At 35.9% G+C, this 20,221-nt stretch overlaps 1 protein-coding gene across 1 annotated transcript; it reads left to right on the forward strand.

Moving 5' to 3' along the window:
- The first annotated feature begins 16,977 nt into the window (after window positions 1-16,977).
- Window positions 16,978-18,450, forward strand: LOC145639992 (uncharacterized). The gene has a single exon (XM_081691302.1). The coding sequence runs from the start codon at window positions 16,978-16,980 to the stop codon at window positions 18,448-18,450; it is 1,473 nt and encodes a 490-aa protein (XP_081547428.1).
- The last annotated feature ends 1,771 nt before the right edge of the window (window positions 18,451-20,221 follow it).

Consider the following 20,221-nt stretch of genomic DNA (forward strand, 5'->3'; position numbering starts at 1 on the left):
TTCGACTTTTCCACTTACTAAATCATGCAAATACGGTGAGTCAATTTGCGTGATGAGACTCACCAAAATAAAGAGAAATTTATGTGTGATTAGACCATAAGTAATAAATTAATAAAAGGCAAATCCAATACTCTCCATACCATCTGAACCAAAACACATTGGCCATGTTTGGTAAATTGCTTTTTGGTGGCTTTTTGGTTAGTTTTTGGCTTTTTTATGAGGTCTAATAGCCAAAAAATGTGTTTGGTAATTGGCTTTTTATCCAGTGAAAAAGCTGCTTTGAGTAGCTTTTTTGTTGGCTTTTGGCTTGTTGGCCCACAAATTATCTAATAAACAGCCAATTACTATCAATTAATTTACCAAACACTTTTATAAACAGCAAGCTTTAACAGCCAATTTCAAAATCCATTTTAAACAGCCAAACATACCAGCTGGTCAAACAAGTCAAGTGAACCATCCAACAGCCAACCGCCAACAGTCACTTGCCAAACAAGGCCATTGATGGATTTAGGGGTCTACATGGTTTGAAACTTTGAATCATGGAATTAAAATGGAAATTGATTTTGACACACCCTTAATTGATTTTGACATACCAAAAGCTAGAAGAGCATAGAAAATTATACTCTCACATAGAGGTGTGCCAAAATCATTTTTAGTGTGCTAAAATCATTTCCCAATTAAAATATAGTTTTGGTTGAGATCGCATGAATGGAAATGGTATAATCGTAAGGGACCAAGTAATAGTTATCATGGTAGTCTGATAGATATATGAATTTGAAAAAACAAAATTGGAAAAACAAAGGAAAAATTGATTCTAATTATCCCACCTTTGGCCGGTTCGTTGATATAATTCTACCTTTTGATTATTATCTAATAATCCCTCCTTTGGGGGAATATCTTCTTCTAATGGTCCCTTATGACCGGTAACTTGTTCTTCGTGTAAGTTTTTTATTTATTTATTTGTTTTTATTTTCTTGGCCACACTCCAACCTTCCTTTCACCAACCACCAGTCCCCCTTCATTTCCAACCACCAGGCACGAACAACATCAATTAATTCAATTCGGCCCCTCACACCATGCAATCCCTTTGCCCTCGTTATTCCCTGCTCACTCACTAATAATCACGCCACCAACATCCACACCATTGTTGCATGAGCCATCGTCACTCAACAATGCAGCATCACGCAACCATTTCGTAGTCCTTAAACTCCAATCCGCCACCTATCGACGGCAACAATTCGACCTTCAAACCACCTGCAATAAGCAATGCGGCCCCATAAAAGCAAAATTTTGGCCTCTAATCTAGCAATTTGACATAACAACTTCAATTATTGATGCTCCAATTTGTAGAGTAAGATGTGCCTTTGTTAGGGTGGGGCGTTTCAAGATGGGTAGAGTTGGGCTGGCGTTTTTTTTGGGATTACGGAAGGTTGGGGCTGGGAGGGCTGAAATGAATCGTTTTGGGAAGGGGATAGGTTGAGGTATGGTGTTTCGGGGGTGGGGGTAGCTCCGTGGCTGGGGTAGGCTGTTATAAGGGTGAGTGTGGCTGGGTTTTAGTGTTTCGGGGGTGTGTGTGGCTGGGGTAGGCTGTTATAAGGGTGGGTGTGGCTGGGTTAAGGTGTTTCCGGGGTGGGGTGGTGACAGGGTAAAGTCGTATCCCCAAATCAAAAATAATTTCTAAGTCCTCTAACTAAAGCGGATAGGGAAGTAGGGTCGATCTCCACAGGGAAACAAGTCTTTCTATTCCTAATTACCTAAAATAATCTAGATTATGAAGTAGCCAATATTTATATTTAAATATGAAACTAAACTACTAAGATTCAGAATAGGGAGAAAACAATATATAAAAGGATGTAGGGCATAGGTTCACCAATAAATAATATTCCAGGGTAGAATATAATAATCATTCATCAATGCATACATCAATCAAATTATAAAGGGCTTTCGCTACGTATTATAATCACACAATTAATTTACCGGTATTAAATCTCATCTTTCGAATCTCGACTTAACCATTTATAAATTAATCTGCCTATTGAAACTAGACCTAAACATTAATTCTCATCTGTCGAATCTCGAATTAATATTGCCAAACTCATGCATAAAAGATCAGGTCTAATCTAGTCACAGAGCATTAATTCAATCAATAGGAAATTAATCTAGCATTGATAATTAACAACAACAAATTACCCCTTCATATTATTTATGGATCCCCATAAACCCTAGAAATAAAACTACTCACACATAGTAGAAATTAAACTAATCAAAGCAATAAAGCAAGACATGATAAAAAGAATAAAGTAAATAACTAAGATTAAGAGAAGAGAAATCGTTACCAAAATAAATCTGGAATTAAGAGTAGATTTAAGAACAAAGGTTTAAGAGAAAGAAATCTAAGAGAACAATTAAGAGAGTAAAGAAAGAGTAAAAAGAGAAAAGGGAAGAGATACTAAAATCGTATTACGGAGGAGTATTTATACTCCGTACAAAATCCTAAACTAAAAAAAATTAAAACGACGTTAAGCGTCTCCTAAGAAATACACGCGCCCAATCGGGCGCGCCTTTTTGCTCATAATAACAATCTCGCGCCCGGCCGGGCGCGTCATCGGGCGCCAGCCTAAGCTTCTCCCGCCCGGCCGGGCACGCCTCCGAGCGCCAGCCTCTTTGGCCGGGCGGCTCATTTGGGCCACTATTTGGACTACGATTGGGCTCCAATTCTTCAGGCCAATCTGGGTTTCCTCTTCCGCTCTTGAATACTCGGTCCAAATGCCCCGGTATCACCTATACCGAGCCCTTAATAACCGGTTCGATGGCTCTAACCGGCCCTGGGCTATAGAATCTGGTCGTGCTTTTCCAATGTTTGTGATTACTCCAAAATATCTCGGGAAAATACTCCAAAAGCATAAATCCCTGCAAAAGTCAACCAAATCTACGAAAACACTAGAAAACACCAATTAGTAATAAAAGTGGCTCTAAAGAGCCAAAAACACTACTAATTATGACCAAGGGACGGGGGTAAAATACTGTATAAAATAGACACATCAGGTGGCTAGTTGCAAGGGGAGTATTGGGCTGCCGGCTGCGTAGTCGGAAAATATGGAGGAAGAAGGGGAAAAGGATAAGGAAGAAGGAAAAGGGTAAAAAAGTCATTAATTTTTGGTTAATTTGACTTTTACCACCTGCAAAAAACGAAAAATTTGCTTTTACCACCTCCATAAAAAAAAGTTTTATTTTACCACCACATAAAAAAAAAAAAAATTAAATTTGGCTTTTACCACCAATTACCTTCAACTAACGGATTCCGTCCATAAATCCGTTAGTGGGGCCTACCATGTCCACGTGTCACCATATTATTGGGTTTTGTTTTTTATTTGTTTATTTTTTTACCCAATAATATGGTGGCACGTAACGGATTTATGGACGGAATCCATTAGTTGGCAGTGATTGGTGGTAAAAGTCAATTTTCATTTTTTTATGTGGTGGTAAAATAAAACTTTTTTTTATGGAGGTGGTAAAAGCAATTAAGTTGTTTTTTGGGGTGGTAAAAATAAAAAATTCCTTAATTTTTTTTTAAAAAAAAATAAATATAAAATATAGGAAATTTTGATTTTTAACACCACAAAAAACCAAAAATTGGTTTTTAACACTACCAAAAAAAATAAAAAAAACTTTTATTTTAACACCACAAAAAAACCCCCCAAAAATGGTTTTTACCACCACTTAACCGGTTTATGGATGAAAACCGTTAGAGGGACCTACAATGCCACATGTTAGCATATAATTGGTCCAAAATATTTTTTTTAAAAAACCCAAAACTACCCCAGCCACCCAACCCCTACCGTCAGCCGCACCACCGGCAACCAGCCGCCACCATCCTCTCACCTTGACTGCCTCGTTTCCAGCCCAAGCAACCGTAAAATTTGCTCCCTCCCTTTTCCCCGTCCCCAAAACTGGAAGCCCTCCCCAACGACCACCAAAAACAAGTCGTCGTTGCCGCCGTTTTCTATAACCCTTAAAAACAACCACAATAAACGGCCGCTAGTGGTCGAAATCGGCCGTATTAGGGCTGAAATGGTCGATTTCGACCATAAGTAGCATTTGTGGCCGTTCGTTTTTTGGGTTGCTTGAAAAACGAACGACCGTTTTTGGTGGCCGTTGGGAACTGACGATCAGATTTGGGGAGTGGGAAAGGATGGGCGGCACTTTTCTAGTAGCTAGGGCCGGAAACGAGAGGGTTAGGTTGAGGATGTGGTGGTTGTGTGCCGCCAAGGGTGGGTCTGTGGTGGTTGGGTTAGTTTTAGGGATTTTGTTTTTTTTTTTTAAATTTTAATTTTATTTTATTTTTTTGTCTAAACTAATAATATAGCAACACGTGGCACAATGGACCCCACTTAACGGAAATTTGGACGGCAACATCAAAAATTTTAAAAATTTTGTGGTGTTAAAACAAAAGTTTTTTTTTTATTTTTATTTTTTTTTGTAGTGTTAATTTTTTTTCATTTTTTTGTGGTGTTAAAAATCAAAATTTCCTAAAATATATTTGACGAATCACAAAGTAACACATGGCATGTTAACCCATTATACCGGTTATCAACAGGTTAGAGACCATTGAAAGAAGATGTCCTCTAAAGGTAGGATTATTAAATAATAATCGAAAGGTGGGATTATTAACGGTGAATCAACCAAAGGTGGGATTATTAGAATCAATTTTTCCAAAAACAAAAGCGGTTTTAAATTTGCACCAAAGCATTATAATTTACAATCCTTTAATTTAGGTTTTTTTTAGAAAATAATACCACAAAATCTCAAAAAATGGATATGCATTATAACACCACAAAATCTTAAACTTTTTATTATAACACTAACAAAGAATCCCAAAAATTGGATTTCATCACCTTTTAACTAGGGTTGTTCATCGATCCAAGACCAGACTGGACTGATAATTAAAATTTTAAGAACCGAAGACCAGGCCGATTAAGCTAGAACCAAACCCGGACCGGACCGAAAATATCGGTCTACAACCCGGACCAGGCCGTTTTGGACCAATTAAAGAACTTTTTTTAAAAGAATTCTAATTTTTTTTAATAATTTATGACAAAATCAAAACAAAAGGAAAGGAAAATCTACACTTTAACTTTTTTTTTTTTTTGGTATATTTAGTACAAAAATGTCCATAAATTTAAAGTTTTCTAAGCTTATTAAAGATAATCTTAACCATTATTTAAGGTTTCATGCATATTTTTGATAAAAAAAATTGATCCGGTCCATGACCGATTTTTATAGGGTTTTGGATCGAACCAGACCAAAGACCGGAAAAATAAATTTCTAGACCCGAAAACCGGATTGATCAATTCAGTCCGGTCCGGTCCGGTCCGAGGTAGTCCGGTCCATTTTTTCGATCCGGACCGATTTATGAACACCCCTACATTTAACGGATATTTGGATGAAATCTGTTAGTAGGACCCACTATAGAGACGTGTATTCAAAACAAATTATAAAAATAAAAATAAAAAAAAGAAAAAAGAAAAAAAAAACCTAACCCAACCACCAGCCCACCACTGGCAGCCTTGACCCCACCTCCGGCAACCCAACCCTAGTCGTTGGGACTAGCACCTAACCCTCATAGCCCAGTGTAGGGAATATTTTTTAAGCATCCCACACTTGAGTCCAACTGTGATCATACACTTAAGCATGGTGGCGTACAAAGGGAAGGAAGTTAGAGCAAAAGAGTCGCTAACAAGTTTTAGGAACTTGTAAACCGTTCACATGGTGAAGGTTACACCCTTTTCACGATCCATGATATCGCTAACTCCATAGTGGTCCGGAACCATGACTTGATATTGGGGGATGAAGGTACAATCCAACCTAAAAGAGATTGAACCTGCCCTAAATAGGCTTCTACTTTATTCTTCTCATATTCATGTGCGCTTTCTGACTAACATGCAATCAATATATTAATCCTAAAGTTGTTTAATCTATGTTGCTTGATTATTAATGCACAAACAAATCTATTATTGGCGATTACTTGCATTAAAATCATATTAGCCTAAATAAAATAATAAATTATCTTATTAAGCGTGATTTCCAATACAAATTCCCTTTAAACCTGCAAGAGATGGCGTGATCAAGCAATAACAATAATATCAAGCAACATAATAATATTGACAATCATCGTTATCATAAGAACTATCTCATCAAAGCATAATAATATTAGCAAGATCCTAGGCATGATACTAACATAATACTATGAATTAAAATAATATAAGCATGCTTTCTTAAAAAATAGAGCAATACACTTACTTTGTTGTCTCGTATCTCTTTCTATCAAAAAATACACGCGTTAGTAACTTTAAGGAAAATATTAAATCAAACAAATAATTTAAATAATTGAAATAGGGATTTGGGACCAAACCCTCATAAATTATCAAACTTTCATGTCTAGGGCGAAGGGAACTTCGAGTTTGGTTAGGTGCGTCTAAGACTCGTGAATGCGGTATTGTATTTTGAAAAGGGAAGGCTTAGAAAGAGGGAGATAGAACAAGTTTCTAGCTTTGAGAGAGAAAGAGAATAGAATAGATGATTATTGGTGATTTGAAAACGGGGAATAACGCTCTTATTTATAGAGAAAATTGCCAGAAAAAGATTAGAAAAGAGTTAGAATTCAAATCGGATTAAAATTTTCTTTTGGCGCGGCAAGATAAGGACTATCGATAAAATAGTTTTTTGCGAATTTTGTTTTTATTATAACTTTTCATTCAGAAGTCGAAATAAGACATATAATATGTCGTTAGAAAGCTCTTGAAGTCTACTATCAGATTAAAATCTTTTGTAGAATAAAAGATATGACCAATAGAAGGGTGTCAGTTTTGGATAGGGTTTAGTATTACTTTCATATATTTTTCGTTATAGAGCGGAATTAATATTATAATATATCATTGGAAAGATAATTTCAAGAGCTATACAAACATATAATATTTGGATAAAAATTATGAGGAACAAAAATAATATCTAAAAATATTCCATTTTGCACAGAATAAGGATTCTAAAACGGAAGAGTTTTATTCAATTTCAAATTCTTTGATCTTTATCTTTTCAAAAAGGATAATTAAGATCTTTTATAAACTGATAATTAATCCTAATTGGTTTAGGAATATAATTAAATTATTGGACCCTCCACATGATCATTGAGTCGCACATAAAACTCGTTTAGAACCAGTTTAGTATTTCGACCATAACTTCCTCGTTATAACTCGGAATTGGACTTATAATATATCGTTGGAAAAATCTTTTCAAGCCCCATCCAACAATACAATTATTGGACTCTGATGATTGACTAAATTAAATTGGATTTTGGACGTTTTTCATAAATAGAATACGAAAAGAAGTATTTTCGAAAACATAAATGAATAATTAAAACATTTTAGAAAACAGAAGAATTCACGAGAATCTTCACATTTCACCTTGCTCGATATTTAATAACGTGAAAGGTACTCTGTAACATCCCAATAATTCTCTCTTTAAACATGTGAGGACCCTGAACAATACTCAAGAGAATTACTGGCGTGCTACCGCCACGTGTTCAAACGTTAAGGCTATATCAGAAATTAGCAGCGGAAAAACTAAATCAGTTATATAAATAAGTTTCAAAACCAACGAATGAAACCAAATTAAGTCATACAACTTGGAACCATTAAGGCCCTTATTCAAAATGCAACAAAAGTAGCAAATAAATAAAACCAGAGTTTAAATAAATCAAACTTATGAAAAGAAATAAACTGCGAATAATAACCAACTCTCCACTCAAAATCCCACAACCCTGATGCGAATGCTGCATGTGTAAGAACCTGTGGTTAATCTGCTCCCCAATATTACAAGTGTAAAAATTGGATCGTCACAGGGTCATTGAAAGGCGAAGGCCATGACCAAAGAAAGACACACACAAAAGCACGCAATCAGCAAAGCTAAGTACATACAAGCTGCGAAATAAATTAAGAAAATACCTAACATGCTACTAAAAATCAAGCATAAGCATCATTAAATACAGACTCAACACATGACTCAATTATCAACTTTATTAAGACCTCACTAGCTGATATTAACTAACTCATTTATTTATTTCATTGGATTATGCAATAGACAAGATTGTCCAACCCATGCTCCATTTGGAACATCAATAAAAGAAAAACCCCATGCCTCCTTTCGGAAACATCAATAAACATCCAACGACCACGGGCGCGACTCCGTGACCGTAGTTAGTATGAGATCTCACCTAACTCCTAGTTTTAAAAAAATAATATTTGAAATAGGAGACTCGTAGATAAGACGGCCTCGATAAAAGTACACGGCTAATACCCCATGTACCCCAACCCCTGATTGTCATTACTCCAGAAGTGCACTAATCCAGAGTTTTATTGCTCATCCATCTTGCACTTTACGTGATTTACAGATTTAGACTTGGTGATGACTCATATGCATAACAATACAATCAATCCAATATCAATTCAATCAAGTAAAACAACTTTTCAATTTCAATTCTTGATTTATTAGTGGCAAGCAACATTTATTATTTGTTCCTTTACTACCTCGGTGTATAAACACCTTGAGTGCATAAGGCACCCCAAAACCTTAACCTCGTCTTAGAAGACTTAAATTCTTCCTTTACTCATCCTGCTTGCATAATCATGAATGAGTAATAAATTAATCTTTACACCAATCACATACCTTTGCCTCTAAGCACACCTTGCATAATTAGAGCATAAACAATACTTGCAATATTGAATAGTGCACGTCATACGAAAATTCACAATGTATAACCAAACAATATAACCCAGTCATCCCTATACATGATACTAAGTTCTCGATCCGTCCTTAAACATGCACCTAAAAGCAAGGTTTCATAACTCATACGTACCTTGAATAAACGAATTGGTATGCCACTTTACTATCTAGAAATCACCTTCAATAAACTCCTCTCCTAAACCAAACAATAACATCTCAATCAATACCCAATCAATCAAATTTACAGCAATACTAACTTACTTTAAAACTTTCAAAATCCAAATCAAACAACACTTTAAAACCTTCCCTTTAGTTAAAATTAAAGGCTTATATATAGTTCTTTAAATTTTCTTCATAAAAACCTTAAAATACACTCTTATACATGAAATTACAGCAAGTTTAAAGTTTAATAAAAATCTTAAAATTACTTTGAAACCCCTAATAATCTCCCTTTTTAATAGGTGATTAAACCTTTTTTTATAAAACATCAAAAGTAGTACTTAGAAACTATTTCCAGCACTTAAAACTTCAATAAAAACATATATTTATGCTTAATTAACTTTAAACATAATTAATTTTATTAATCAAACTCAAGGATAATATTTTAAGTATTAAAAAACTTTGTTAAAATAAAAAACTGCCCGAAAATCATATTTAGAGGTTGAATCTGGCCACGAGAGGGTGGGTAGTGAGTCTTTCTTAAAACGCTGATTCCACATGGAAAACACTACTTTTTTGTCAAAATCGCATGAGTTCAGAACCTGATCGGGATTAAAACGGGATTAATATTAATGAACGGAAATCTGAAAATTAAAACACGAATTTACATGTTCAAAATAATCTGGAATTAAGTTAAAGTAATCATTAGTTATAATCACCAAAATTTCAAAACATCATTACTATAAAAGCCCTAAATCAATTGTTCATAAAAACCCTAAAATCATGATTTTCAATAATTAAAAACCCTAGGTTATAAAATTTACAAAATCTGAAAATTATGACATTTATAAAATATGAAATTATCAAATTTAATCATCAAAATATTATTTGATACTAATTAAATTAATTTCAAACAATAAAATCAAAACCCATAAATCAATAATTATAATCATACAAATTAATAAAACAAAGGAGAAAATAAGACTAACCTTTTTGTGTGGGAAATTTTTGGGGATTCATGGGGTATTTATAAGGGAGAATGTTGTACGGTAAATAGAAAGATTGGGCCTCATAAAATTAATGGGCCAAATGATTGAAATGGACTAAGCTTTAGTTGTATTGAAATAAATTATAGAATGAAGGTTCATAAAATGATTTGTACCAAAATAATTTTTGACCATAATTAATAATTTGAATATTTTGAAATTAAATTACGGAAAAATACAAAACAATATTATAAATAAAATTAAATTTTATTTATAACATATTTAAAAATACGGGGGATTACATACTCATCATTGGGTTTGGTTTTTGGGTAGACACAATCAGGTGTCTACACCCAGCCGAACCCACCACCTAAATCCCATTGCCCACCAGCTGAACCTACTACAAGAAAAAGGGGTATTAGCAACTGATATTTGTGACTATTCTAATATTCAGTTGCAAAGAGACGAGTAGTTGCAAATATTGTAACTAATTTTGCCATAATTACTATGCGGTCGCTAATTTCCGAGAAATATTTGCGACAACCATAAAATTCAGTCGCAAAAATATTTTTGCGACTAACCTACTGCAAGATATAGGTAGTCGCAAACTTTGCAACTAAGTTTTTAGTAGTTGCTATGTGGTCGCTAATTTGCGCCGCTCTTATAATTTTTTGACTAAATTGTAGTTATTGGGGTTTATAATTTTTAAAACTTTTTTTTTTATATAGAAAAAATACACATTAATAATCCCAACTATGGGCGATGTACTTTTAATAATCCCAACTAAGGTTTATCATCTAATAATCCTAACTATGGGGTATGTTTGCCTAAAGTAGTCTTGATGTCTATATTGCATAAATAATTTAAATACTAGATTTACTTATGACCGGTCAAACAAGTCATCATTTGACTTATACTATAATTAACTCTCAATTAAATAAGAATTGTATTAATTAAAAACAAAATATAGTTTAATATTAATTTTGAATACAAAAAATTAATTTTAATTATAATAAATATTTTTTTAAAAGACTAGTATTAGAGCAACGCCTATATATAGTAAGCTAATTAGCAAATTAGCTTTTTAGGCTACATAAGATTTTAAAGCTAATTTGTTTTGTAGCTAGTTTGTGCACTGGCTACTAGCTTGTGGTGTTTGCTAGAGAGAAGAAGAATATGTCATGCATGCGTTAAAGAATTGCCATGTAGCCCAAGCAATTTGGAGTAAGTACATTTATTCTATGGTTTTTTCTCACTCTCTTTGTAGTATGGGTGACTGGTAGGAGCACTGTTTTGGTAATTTTGGGGAGGATATGGTGAGTTTAATTACCATGTATTTCGGGGTTTTCTGTGTCTTGCGGGAGAGTTACAACACCAAGACTTGAATCAGTTGCCTGTACCTGCAAAACAACGAAGATTCTGGGTGATTGGAGTTCCGCCTCCGATGGTCAAGTTAGAACGTGTTCGGATAGAGTGTGGAAAAGGTAAAAGTGAGATCTTCTCGGATTTCGAGATAAGGTATTTTCTCTGATGTGAGATAATTCAGGTGTTTATAATAAATGAACGTGCCCCATAAATGGGGAAAATCTCACCATTTATAGGGTCATCGGAAATTGTGCCCCTGCCTAGGTTACAGAAACTTAAGACTAATGGGTTGTGTCGTTTTGCGGCTTTCTCGGGAATTGGGCCATGAAGGCCACCTTTTTTCCCAATAGCTGGGAGGGACACGTGTCAGAGGAGGATTGGTCCACTTGGAACCTCTCGTAGGGTGACACATGTTGCCTTCTGATAGGGCCATGTATCATGGGTAATTTTACCCAAAAACACCATGTGTTGTACTATGTGGGGCGCAAGGAACAAATGGATGATTGAGGGTGAAAATCCGAATATTGAGAAAATTGTTGCCTATGCTTTAAAGATTAATACGAAGGGTCGTGAGGTGGAAAAGTTGAATAACAAAGGGAATGGATGGGTGGAAAGAGTGTCTTTGTGGGTGGGTCTCCTCTAGCATATGATGTGGTTAAAAGTATTGTTTGCCGGTGTTTTGGGGGAGGTGGGGATGGGGCTCGCCAGCGGGGTGCAGTCTGCAGGAATAGTGCGGGGGTGGTGGAATGAAAAATGAGAGACTAAGGCCCCGTTCTTTAAAGCTGCTCTGCTATGCTCTGCTTAGATCAAATCTGCTCTGCTAAAAAGAAATCTTCTATACTCTGCTATATTTTCAAATAATAATTAATAATAACAATAATAATTAATATTCAATAATAATAATTAATATTGTATTTTTTTTGAGGAAATAATTAATATTGTATTGATGATAATAATTTATTATTTTAAATAATTATAATAATTATTAATATTCAATAATAATAATTAATATTGCATTTTTTTGAGGAAATAATTAATATTGTATTGATGATAATAATTTATTATTTTAAATAATTATAATAATTATTAATATTCAATAATAATAATTAATATTGCATTTTTTGAGGAAATAATTAATATTGTATTGATGATAATAATTTATTATTTTAAATAATTATAATAATTATTAATATTCAATAATAATAATTAATATTGCATTTTTTTGAGGAAATAATTAATATTGTATTGATGATAATAATTTATTATTTTAAATAATTATAATAATTATTAATATTAAAAATAATTATAATAATTATCAATATTAATAATAATTAATATTTATTAATCATAATAATAACTAATAATAATAATTATCAATAATAATCTAATATATATAGATATATAAAGGTGAGTTTTTTCCCGAGTTTTTAGAGAGCCATATATGATTTAATATTCTTAACGCGCCACGTAGGATTATAAATTTTTAATTGTAGCCAATAAAATAAGAGATTATTAATTTCTTTTAAAATAAAATAATTCAAATAAATAAATAATAATAATAAAAATTAATAACAATTTTTTTTATAAACATTTGATATTAGAATCACAATGTATAAAAACATTTTATGTGGGTATTGATTATTAGTTCACTGAGTTGAATTATTTTCCAAATCTTTCCATACAATTTATGAATTAAAAAAAAGAGGTTATTTTCAAGTAGTACTTTGTATATTTTTATTTTGAGGGTTAAAATATATGATTAAGACATATTTATAAGTAAAATCATTATTACTCATTAAATCATTTTATTTTAAAATTTTGTGAAATGAATATAAGTAAAGTGTTGTCTTTTTTCTTTCTACTATTAACATATGGTACACATTTATTTATGTTTTCACTCACCTAAATCAATGGTATATGCACTTATTATTATTATTATTAATAATAATGATGATGATGATGATGATGATGATGATGATGATGGTGATGATGATGATAATAATGATAATAATAATAATAATGATGATGATGATGATGATGATGAAATTTGCTCTGCTCGGCTTAGCTCTGCTTGGCTCGGCTCTTCTATCCTGAAATCTGCTCTGCTGAAATTTAATCTGCTCTACTTTGCTGACCCGTGCTCTGCTATGCTCTACCTCGAAGCTCAATAGGATAGGGCCTAAGATTGCAGAGGTGCAAACGGTAATTTAGGGCATGAAGATTGCTAGACACAAGGGAATGAGCTTCATTGGAATCGAGAGTGATAATCTTGTGGTGATTAAGGCAATGAGGAAGCGTTTGTATGACTCCAGTTCTTTTCATCTAGATTTTTTTAATTCTAATTTTACTAGTGTTTCATGGTCTTTTGTAAAGCGAGGGGGTAATAATGTAATACACAAATTGGCTCACTGTCAACCATGGGAGTTTGGGCAACGAGTGTGGAGTGATGTAAGCCCTCCTCGCATTTTGGAAATTTCTTCGGTTGATCTAGATGTTTTTTTATTTTTAAAGTATTAAAGTTGTCACTTCCAAAGTTAATTCACTAACAATTTTCCGTTTTACACATAACACTAACCAACTCATACAATTATACACTTGCTAGTCTGCAACTGCATTTATAATAAAATGTAAGTGACCGTCAACTAATGTTACAACCGCAAAGGTAACACTAAATATACAATTGCATAGTTCACACTTCACACGACACTATTAATTTGCCATAATGGTCACAACAAAAAATCACCTTAACCACATTTTTTTTTCCCGAGGAAAACTCATCCTAAACATGATAACTTGTGATTGACTTATGTTACCATACTTTCCTTTCGTTTTTTGTAAACTCAGTTTTATTAATGTAATTTCATTCGTTTTCAGAATTTTTTTTTAAAAAAAAAAAACTTGCAAACAAATTATACTATTTTTTTTTACGAGACAAATTATACAAGCTTTGGTGTGTGATTGTGTGAAGATAATATTTGGGAAATGAAAGTGTAAAGATAAACAAATACTCCGTACTTTATAAAACAGGTTTACTTTAACCCTTAAATAATTGGACGGAAGTAAACACTATAACAACAAGCAAGCAGGTCCTTTCCTCTCTAAAAATTACCAAGTCGGTTCCTAGGTTTCTAGGGTTCACCTATTGTTCTTTGTTGCTCTTGATTTTTTTTACTCCTTTTCCTCTGATTTGTTCACTAAAATATTTCTTTTTGCCTCCTTTTCTTTGCCATTCGGTGCTAGGGACCCCTTTTCCTAGCCAATCTGATTCTTTGGGTGTTTTTTATATTCCTATTCTCTTAGTAGTGGAATTCTTGGCTATCAAGGCGGTGTTCTTCAGCCCCACCGCTTGAGCTTTGTCTTCCTGTGTTCTCCTTGATGAAACACGTGGAGTGCATGCAAGATTAAGAGTAGGCTGAGTGTCTCTAGTAATTCCTTTGATTTTGTTATTGGGGTTTACTGCTACTCGTTCCTTTCATCCCTTTCACTTTCTTTCACCCAATTAAATTTCCTCAACTACTCAGTTCTTACTCCTTCACCTTTACTCTACTCTTCTTTATTCTACCCGTTGCTGACTACTTCTTTATGGCGAATCTCAATCGTTGGATTGTGTACCAATCAATGATCTATTTAAATCAGCCTCTAGAGAACTATATTTCGAACATCGATTGGAACAAGGCGGTTATTGGTCGGTTCTTTGGGCCCTCTCCTCCATGTCGTGCGATCGTTCAACAGATGGTCGATTCTCAGTGGCTTTCAAGAGGTAATATTATTGTTCACCGTACTGGTTGTTATTATATTTTTGTATGCTCAAACTTGGCGGACGTAGAATCGTTACTTGAACAACACTCTTTCGTTTTGGATGGTCGTATTTGCAATGTTCGGAGGTGTAATAGGCATACCGTCCCTGCTAATGTTCATTTCGACATGACTAGAATTTGGATTCGTGTTTATGGGCTTCCGTTAGGGCTGTTGGACCCAGAGTGGGCGGTTAAAACCCTTAAACTCGTAGGTTTAGTCAAAACCCTTGAATACGACGGGGATGGCCTGCCTGAAGAACCTGAATTTTGAGGCCAAGTTCTAGTGGATCTTTCGAAACCTCTAATCCCTGGGTGTTTTGTCCCAGGTGAAGTTGATCCTATTTGGATTTATTTTAGATATGAAGGTGTGTTCATGTTTTGTAAAAAATGTGGTCTTGTGGGTCATTTTAGAGAATTCTGTCACTCTTCGGATTATGTGGCTGCGAGAAGAATTCAATCTCGGTTGGAGGCTTTTGAGGCTCAAGGATTAACGGTGCTCTACAATCCAAACACAAGACCTTTATACACTAATATGGTTGAGGGATTGCAGGATGTTTTTACAAATCGGAACACAAGGGTCAATCTTCTGATTTTAGCGCAAGATTTTGTGTATGATGACAATAGTTCTAGTAATGATGAAGGTAATTTAGGTGGTGACAATGATGCTTCGGATAATGATGATGATAATCCAGATTCGGAAGGGAATGATGAACCACCGGATAATGATCAAAATGGAGAGGATAATAATGATGATGACGCAAATAACGCACCTGATAACTCTGATAATTCTGATTCCGACTCGGCCGGAGCAGGGGATAATAATCTCCCAAATGGATATGGAAATGCTGCTGCCCCTCGGGGAGGTGATAATGATAATATTGAACCTCAATTTATCCCCATTAATGGGGTGTATCAAAATGGGTATATGTCCCATTCGAATGGTGGTTCGACCTCCTCGCCTTCAGATGGCTCTGCTTCCGACTCTGATCAAGACAAAGATAGCTTTACTTCATGTGAAACTGACCCTACAACTCCAGAATCTTACCATAACCCGGCTTCAACAAGGTTTCGGGACGAAAATCAGGCTGAAGAAAGGCATACTCAGGCCCTTAGAGCAGGAATTCCCTTAGGGGATCCTTATGAGTCCTTCACTTCTCGTGCTACTTCTACTGCTGGTGGGGGATTTCGAATGACAACAACGCTTGAGGAAAGTTTTTTTACGGATAGTTCGGATTCAGATGCGGCTTCTCCTTCTCCTCAAATTATAGCGCACTCTGAAGCTATGCCAATTACTCCTAATTTCCACTCCTTGTTTGAAAATTTATCTTTGCAGGATGTTGATGCGGCTAACCGTGCTAATACTTCTCTTCTCAATTGCCATGTGCCGCAATAACATAAGCCCGTTGAGGTCACTCCTCCTATGCCATTAATGCCGCAATCTGTGACTTGGCCACCAAAAAGGAATCGTCATTTTCCTTTCCATCGGTGCAAATCCTATGATCAAGATCCGTACTTTGGGTACCAGGGTTCCACCTGGTCACAAAAGAGGCGAAAAATTAGAGCTCTGAATTTGCGATCTAAGGGCGGTTTCTCGATGCCCTCTGTCTTTTCTCCTTCGAGCTCTTCTCTCCAATGCTGTTCGGATGTTTCATTGGTAGATCATCTTGGGTTTCTTGGTAGCTCCTCTACTGGGTTAAAGATTTTTCTGGAAATAAAAGAAAGATTGGAGTGTGCAGCAGCTCCTCTGCTAAGAAAAAATACAAAGCTTAAGACCTTTGTTTTTCTTCTATCGTGAACAATAGTGTTAATCACTCTACTGATCCTTCTATGTCCTTAGCTTTCTCAGGCTCCTTTGGTTCGGCGGCTGGCCATGTACAGCTCCCTAAGGTTTTATGAAGATCACATCTTGGAATTGTCGGGGACTCAATGACCTCTCGTCTCCTAAACTACCCTATGTGTTTTGGTTATTACATGCTTTTGTTCCTAACTTTTTGTTTCTTTGTGAGACCAAAGTTTCTGTTTCTGTTGTTACTAGTTTGCTTAGTAGTTCTAATCCTTCCTCGGTTTTTGGAGTTGATTCGATAGGATCTAGTGGTGGTTTAGTGGTTTTTGGTTATGGGAAGGAAGTAGTTTCTTGTGTTTTTTGTTGTACAAATGTTGTTCTTTGTAATATAAAGCTTACTAATGGAAATATTAAATGTGTGATGTTTGTTTATGGTGCTCCGGTTGTTGAAAATAGACCTCAAGTTTGGGGTTTGATTTTAGATTTACTTGTTATCGCTCCTAATTGCTTGATTATTGGAGATATCAATCAAATAGAGCATCATTATGATAGGTTGGGTGGTTCAAATGTCATTAAGGGTTGGGACTCCTTTATTGATTTTAGACTCAAGTCAAGTTTATTTGCGACCCCCTTTAAAGGCCCGCCCTATACTTGGACGAATAATCGGGAAGCCGACCAACTCATTTTACAGCGTCTGGATCGGGCATACATGACCTCTGATTGGTTTCAGGAATTTTCGGAAAGCCGATTACTCAATCAACCGATTCTCATTTCGGATCATGCTGCTATTTTCTTCGACGACTCCCCGGTTCAAAGACAGTCCAATAGACCTTATCAATTGGACAACTGGTGTCTGAATTACCAAGAAATTCATGGTATTGTTCTCTCTACTTGGCAAAAGAATGTCTCTGGCTCTCCTATGTTCGTTCTTTCTAAGAATCTGCATCATGTTAAGTCACTTGTCAGGAATTGGTGTCTTAACAATAAAAAATTTTGGGGTGTCGATTGGAAATTTTTTTCTAAGGATCTTTACAGTGAGGGAGAGTTGCTTCGCTCAGTTAATGATGCCTCTCTCTATATGTCAAATGTCGTGAGGTCAAAGGAGAGTATCTTATTGCAACTCCAATTCTGGAGACAACGATGCAAGAAAAACTGGATACTTAATGGTGATTGCCTGTCTAAGATTCTTTTTTCTAAGGTCAAATGTCGGCAGAAGAAAAATGAAATTAGCTCGTTACTTGATGATCTTGGTGTTCCCCAGCATGGGCAGACAGATATTCAGCATGTTGTTGTGGAAGCTCTCAAAAAAACCTTCAAAACCGATTACATGCCACCTTATGATCCGGAAATTGATACTGTCCTGCGGGAGTTGGATCTGCCTAGGTTCAATTCCTCACAAATTTCCAATTTGGAACGGCCCTTCACTGCCTCTGAGATTCGAATTGCCATGTTTTCATTAGGCAACTGTAAGTCTTCGGGGCCAGACGGAATTACAGTAGAATTTTTCAAGACTCATTGGGACGTAGTGGGAGATTCAGTGAATTACAGTAGAATTTTTCAAGACTCATGGGGTTCCTTTTGAAATAATGGAATCAGCCACTCCTTGTTATGATTCCTAAGATTGGCAACCAACAGAGATGGGCCATTTACGTTCGATCAGCCTGTGTAACACAATGTACAAATGTGCGTCGAAATGCTTGGTGGCTAGACTGCGCCAGTATCTTCCCCTTCTAATTTCAGACTCTCAGCATGCCTTTGTGCAAGGCCGCGTAATGACGGATAATATTTTACTGAGTCATGAATTAATGGAGAAAATCAATTGTTCCAAAACAGACACTAATTGGCCGGCTTCGATCAAAATTGATATGAGCAAAGCCTATGACAAAGTTCACTGGAGTTTTCTTTTGCATGTATTGAAAGCCTATGGGTTCCCGGCTCGTTGGTTGCAGATGATTCAACAATGCCTTGCCACGGTAACGTACAAATCTCTAATCAATGGTACTACCTCGGACACCTTTAAACCACAGTGTGGTCTGCGTCAGGGAGATCCTATCTCTCCGTATCTTTTCCTGTTCTGCATGGATATTTTCTCCCGAATGTTGCATCTGGGACAGGATTTAAAGCTCTTTCAAGGAATCAAACTGCCTAGAGCGTGCCCGTCTATCTCGCATTTATTCTTTGCGAATGACGCTCTTATCTTCTTTCGCGCAACGTCTGCTTCTTGTTCTAATATCATGCAGATCATTCAGCGGTTTACTAAGATTTTAGGAGAAGAGCTTAACCTGTCAAAATCCTTGATAAAGTTTAGCCCGAATATATGGCCCTCTTCTCAGGTGGAGTTCAAATCTATATTCCAAATGAAGCATGTCCAGGTGTTCGATCATCACCTGGGGGCTCCAATCGATTTCGTTGGGAAAAAGAAGGACCACTTCCAATTCATAATCGACAAAATTACTGCAAGAATTAATTGCTTAAGTGTTGTCCGACTCTCTCAATCGCAGAAGTTGATTTCATTAACTCTATTCTGGTGGCAATGGCGTCCCATATTCTCGCTTGCTATGAGTTACCGGTCTCTGTGACTGGGAAAATTGATTCCTTAATAATGCGCTTCTTCTGGGCGCACTCGGATACAAAAGGAATGCATTGGGTTAATAAGGATGCCATGCATATGCCTCGTGGCCTGGGTGGCTTGGGCATTCGGTGCTTGTCTTCCTTAAATAAGGCGTTGCTCATGAAACAGGTATGGAGACTCTTTTCTAATCCTCAGCTTCTTGTTTCCAAAGCTTTCGGCGCCCGAACGACCTTTCTCTCCAACACCCCTCATACTGGCCCAACCTCCTCTGGGCGTCTTTCGTATGGTCTTCGGGGGTTACTGAAGGCGGATACCCTGTTAAAACAGGGGTGCAACTGGAAAATTGGTAACGGCAGGTCTACTCTTGCTGGTTCAGCTAAATGGGTCAATGGTCGCATTCCAGAGTTTAAACCCGGAATCCAATTGCCTACCTCTGCAGCTCAGACCGTTAGTTTTTTCATCCATCCACAATCATTGGGGTGGGATTCTACTAAAGTGCTAGACTGGTTTGTGCCCGCGGATGCTGCGACAATTCTTGCATTGGAGGCACTTGAGGCGACTCAAGAAGACTTCCGCTACTGGGCAGGTACCCGTTCGGGTAGGTATTCGGTTAAAACGGGCTATGCAATGCTTCAAAAACAATTTTCTGTAGAGGCTGCTCTTTCTTCTTCTCATTCTTTCTGGAAGGTACTTTGGTCTCTCCAGTTACAACCAAAATGGAAGTTGATTCTATGGAAATTGCTCCATCGAGCCCTAGCAGTTAAGGTGGAACCTCTTCATA

This window comes from Chenopodium album, chromosome 7 (genome assembly GCF_948465745.1).
Source record: "Chenopodium album chromosome 7, dcCheAlbu1.1, whole genome shotgun sequence".
Classification (NCBI taxonomy): Eukaryota; Viridiplantae; Streptophyta; class Magnoliopsida; order Caryophyllales; family Amaranthaceae; genus Chenopodium; species Chenopodium album.

Excerpts from the sequence above, each read along its gene's own strand:
- LOC145639992 (XM_081691302.1), top strand. The coding sequence starts at position 16,978 with ATGAAGATCACATCTTGGAATTGTCGGGGACTCAATGACCTCTCGTCT.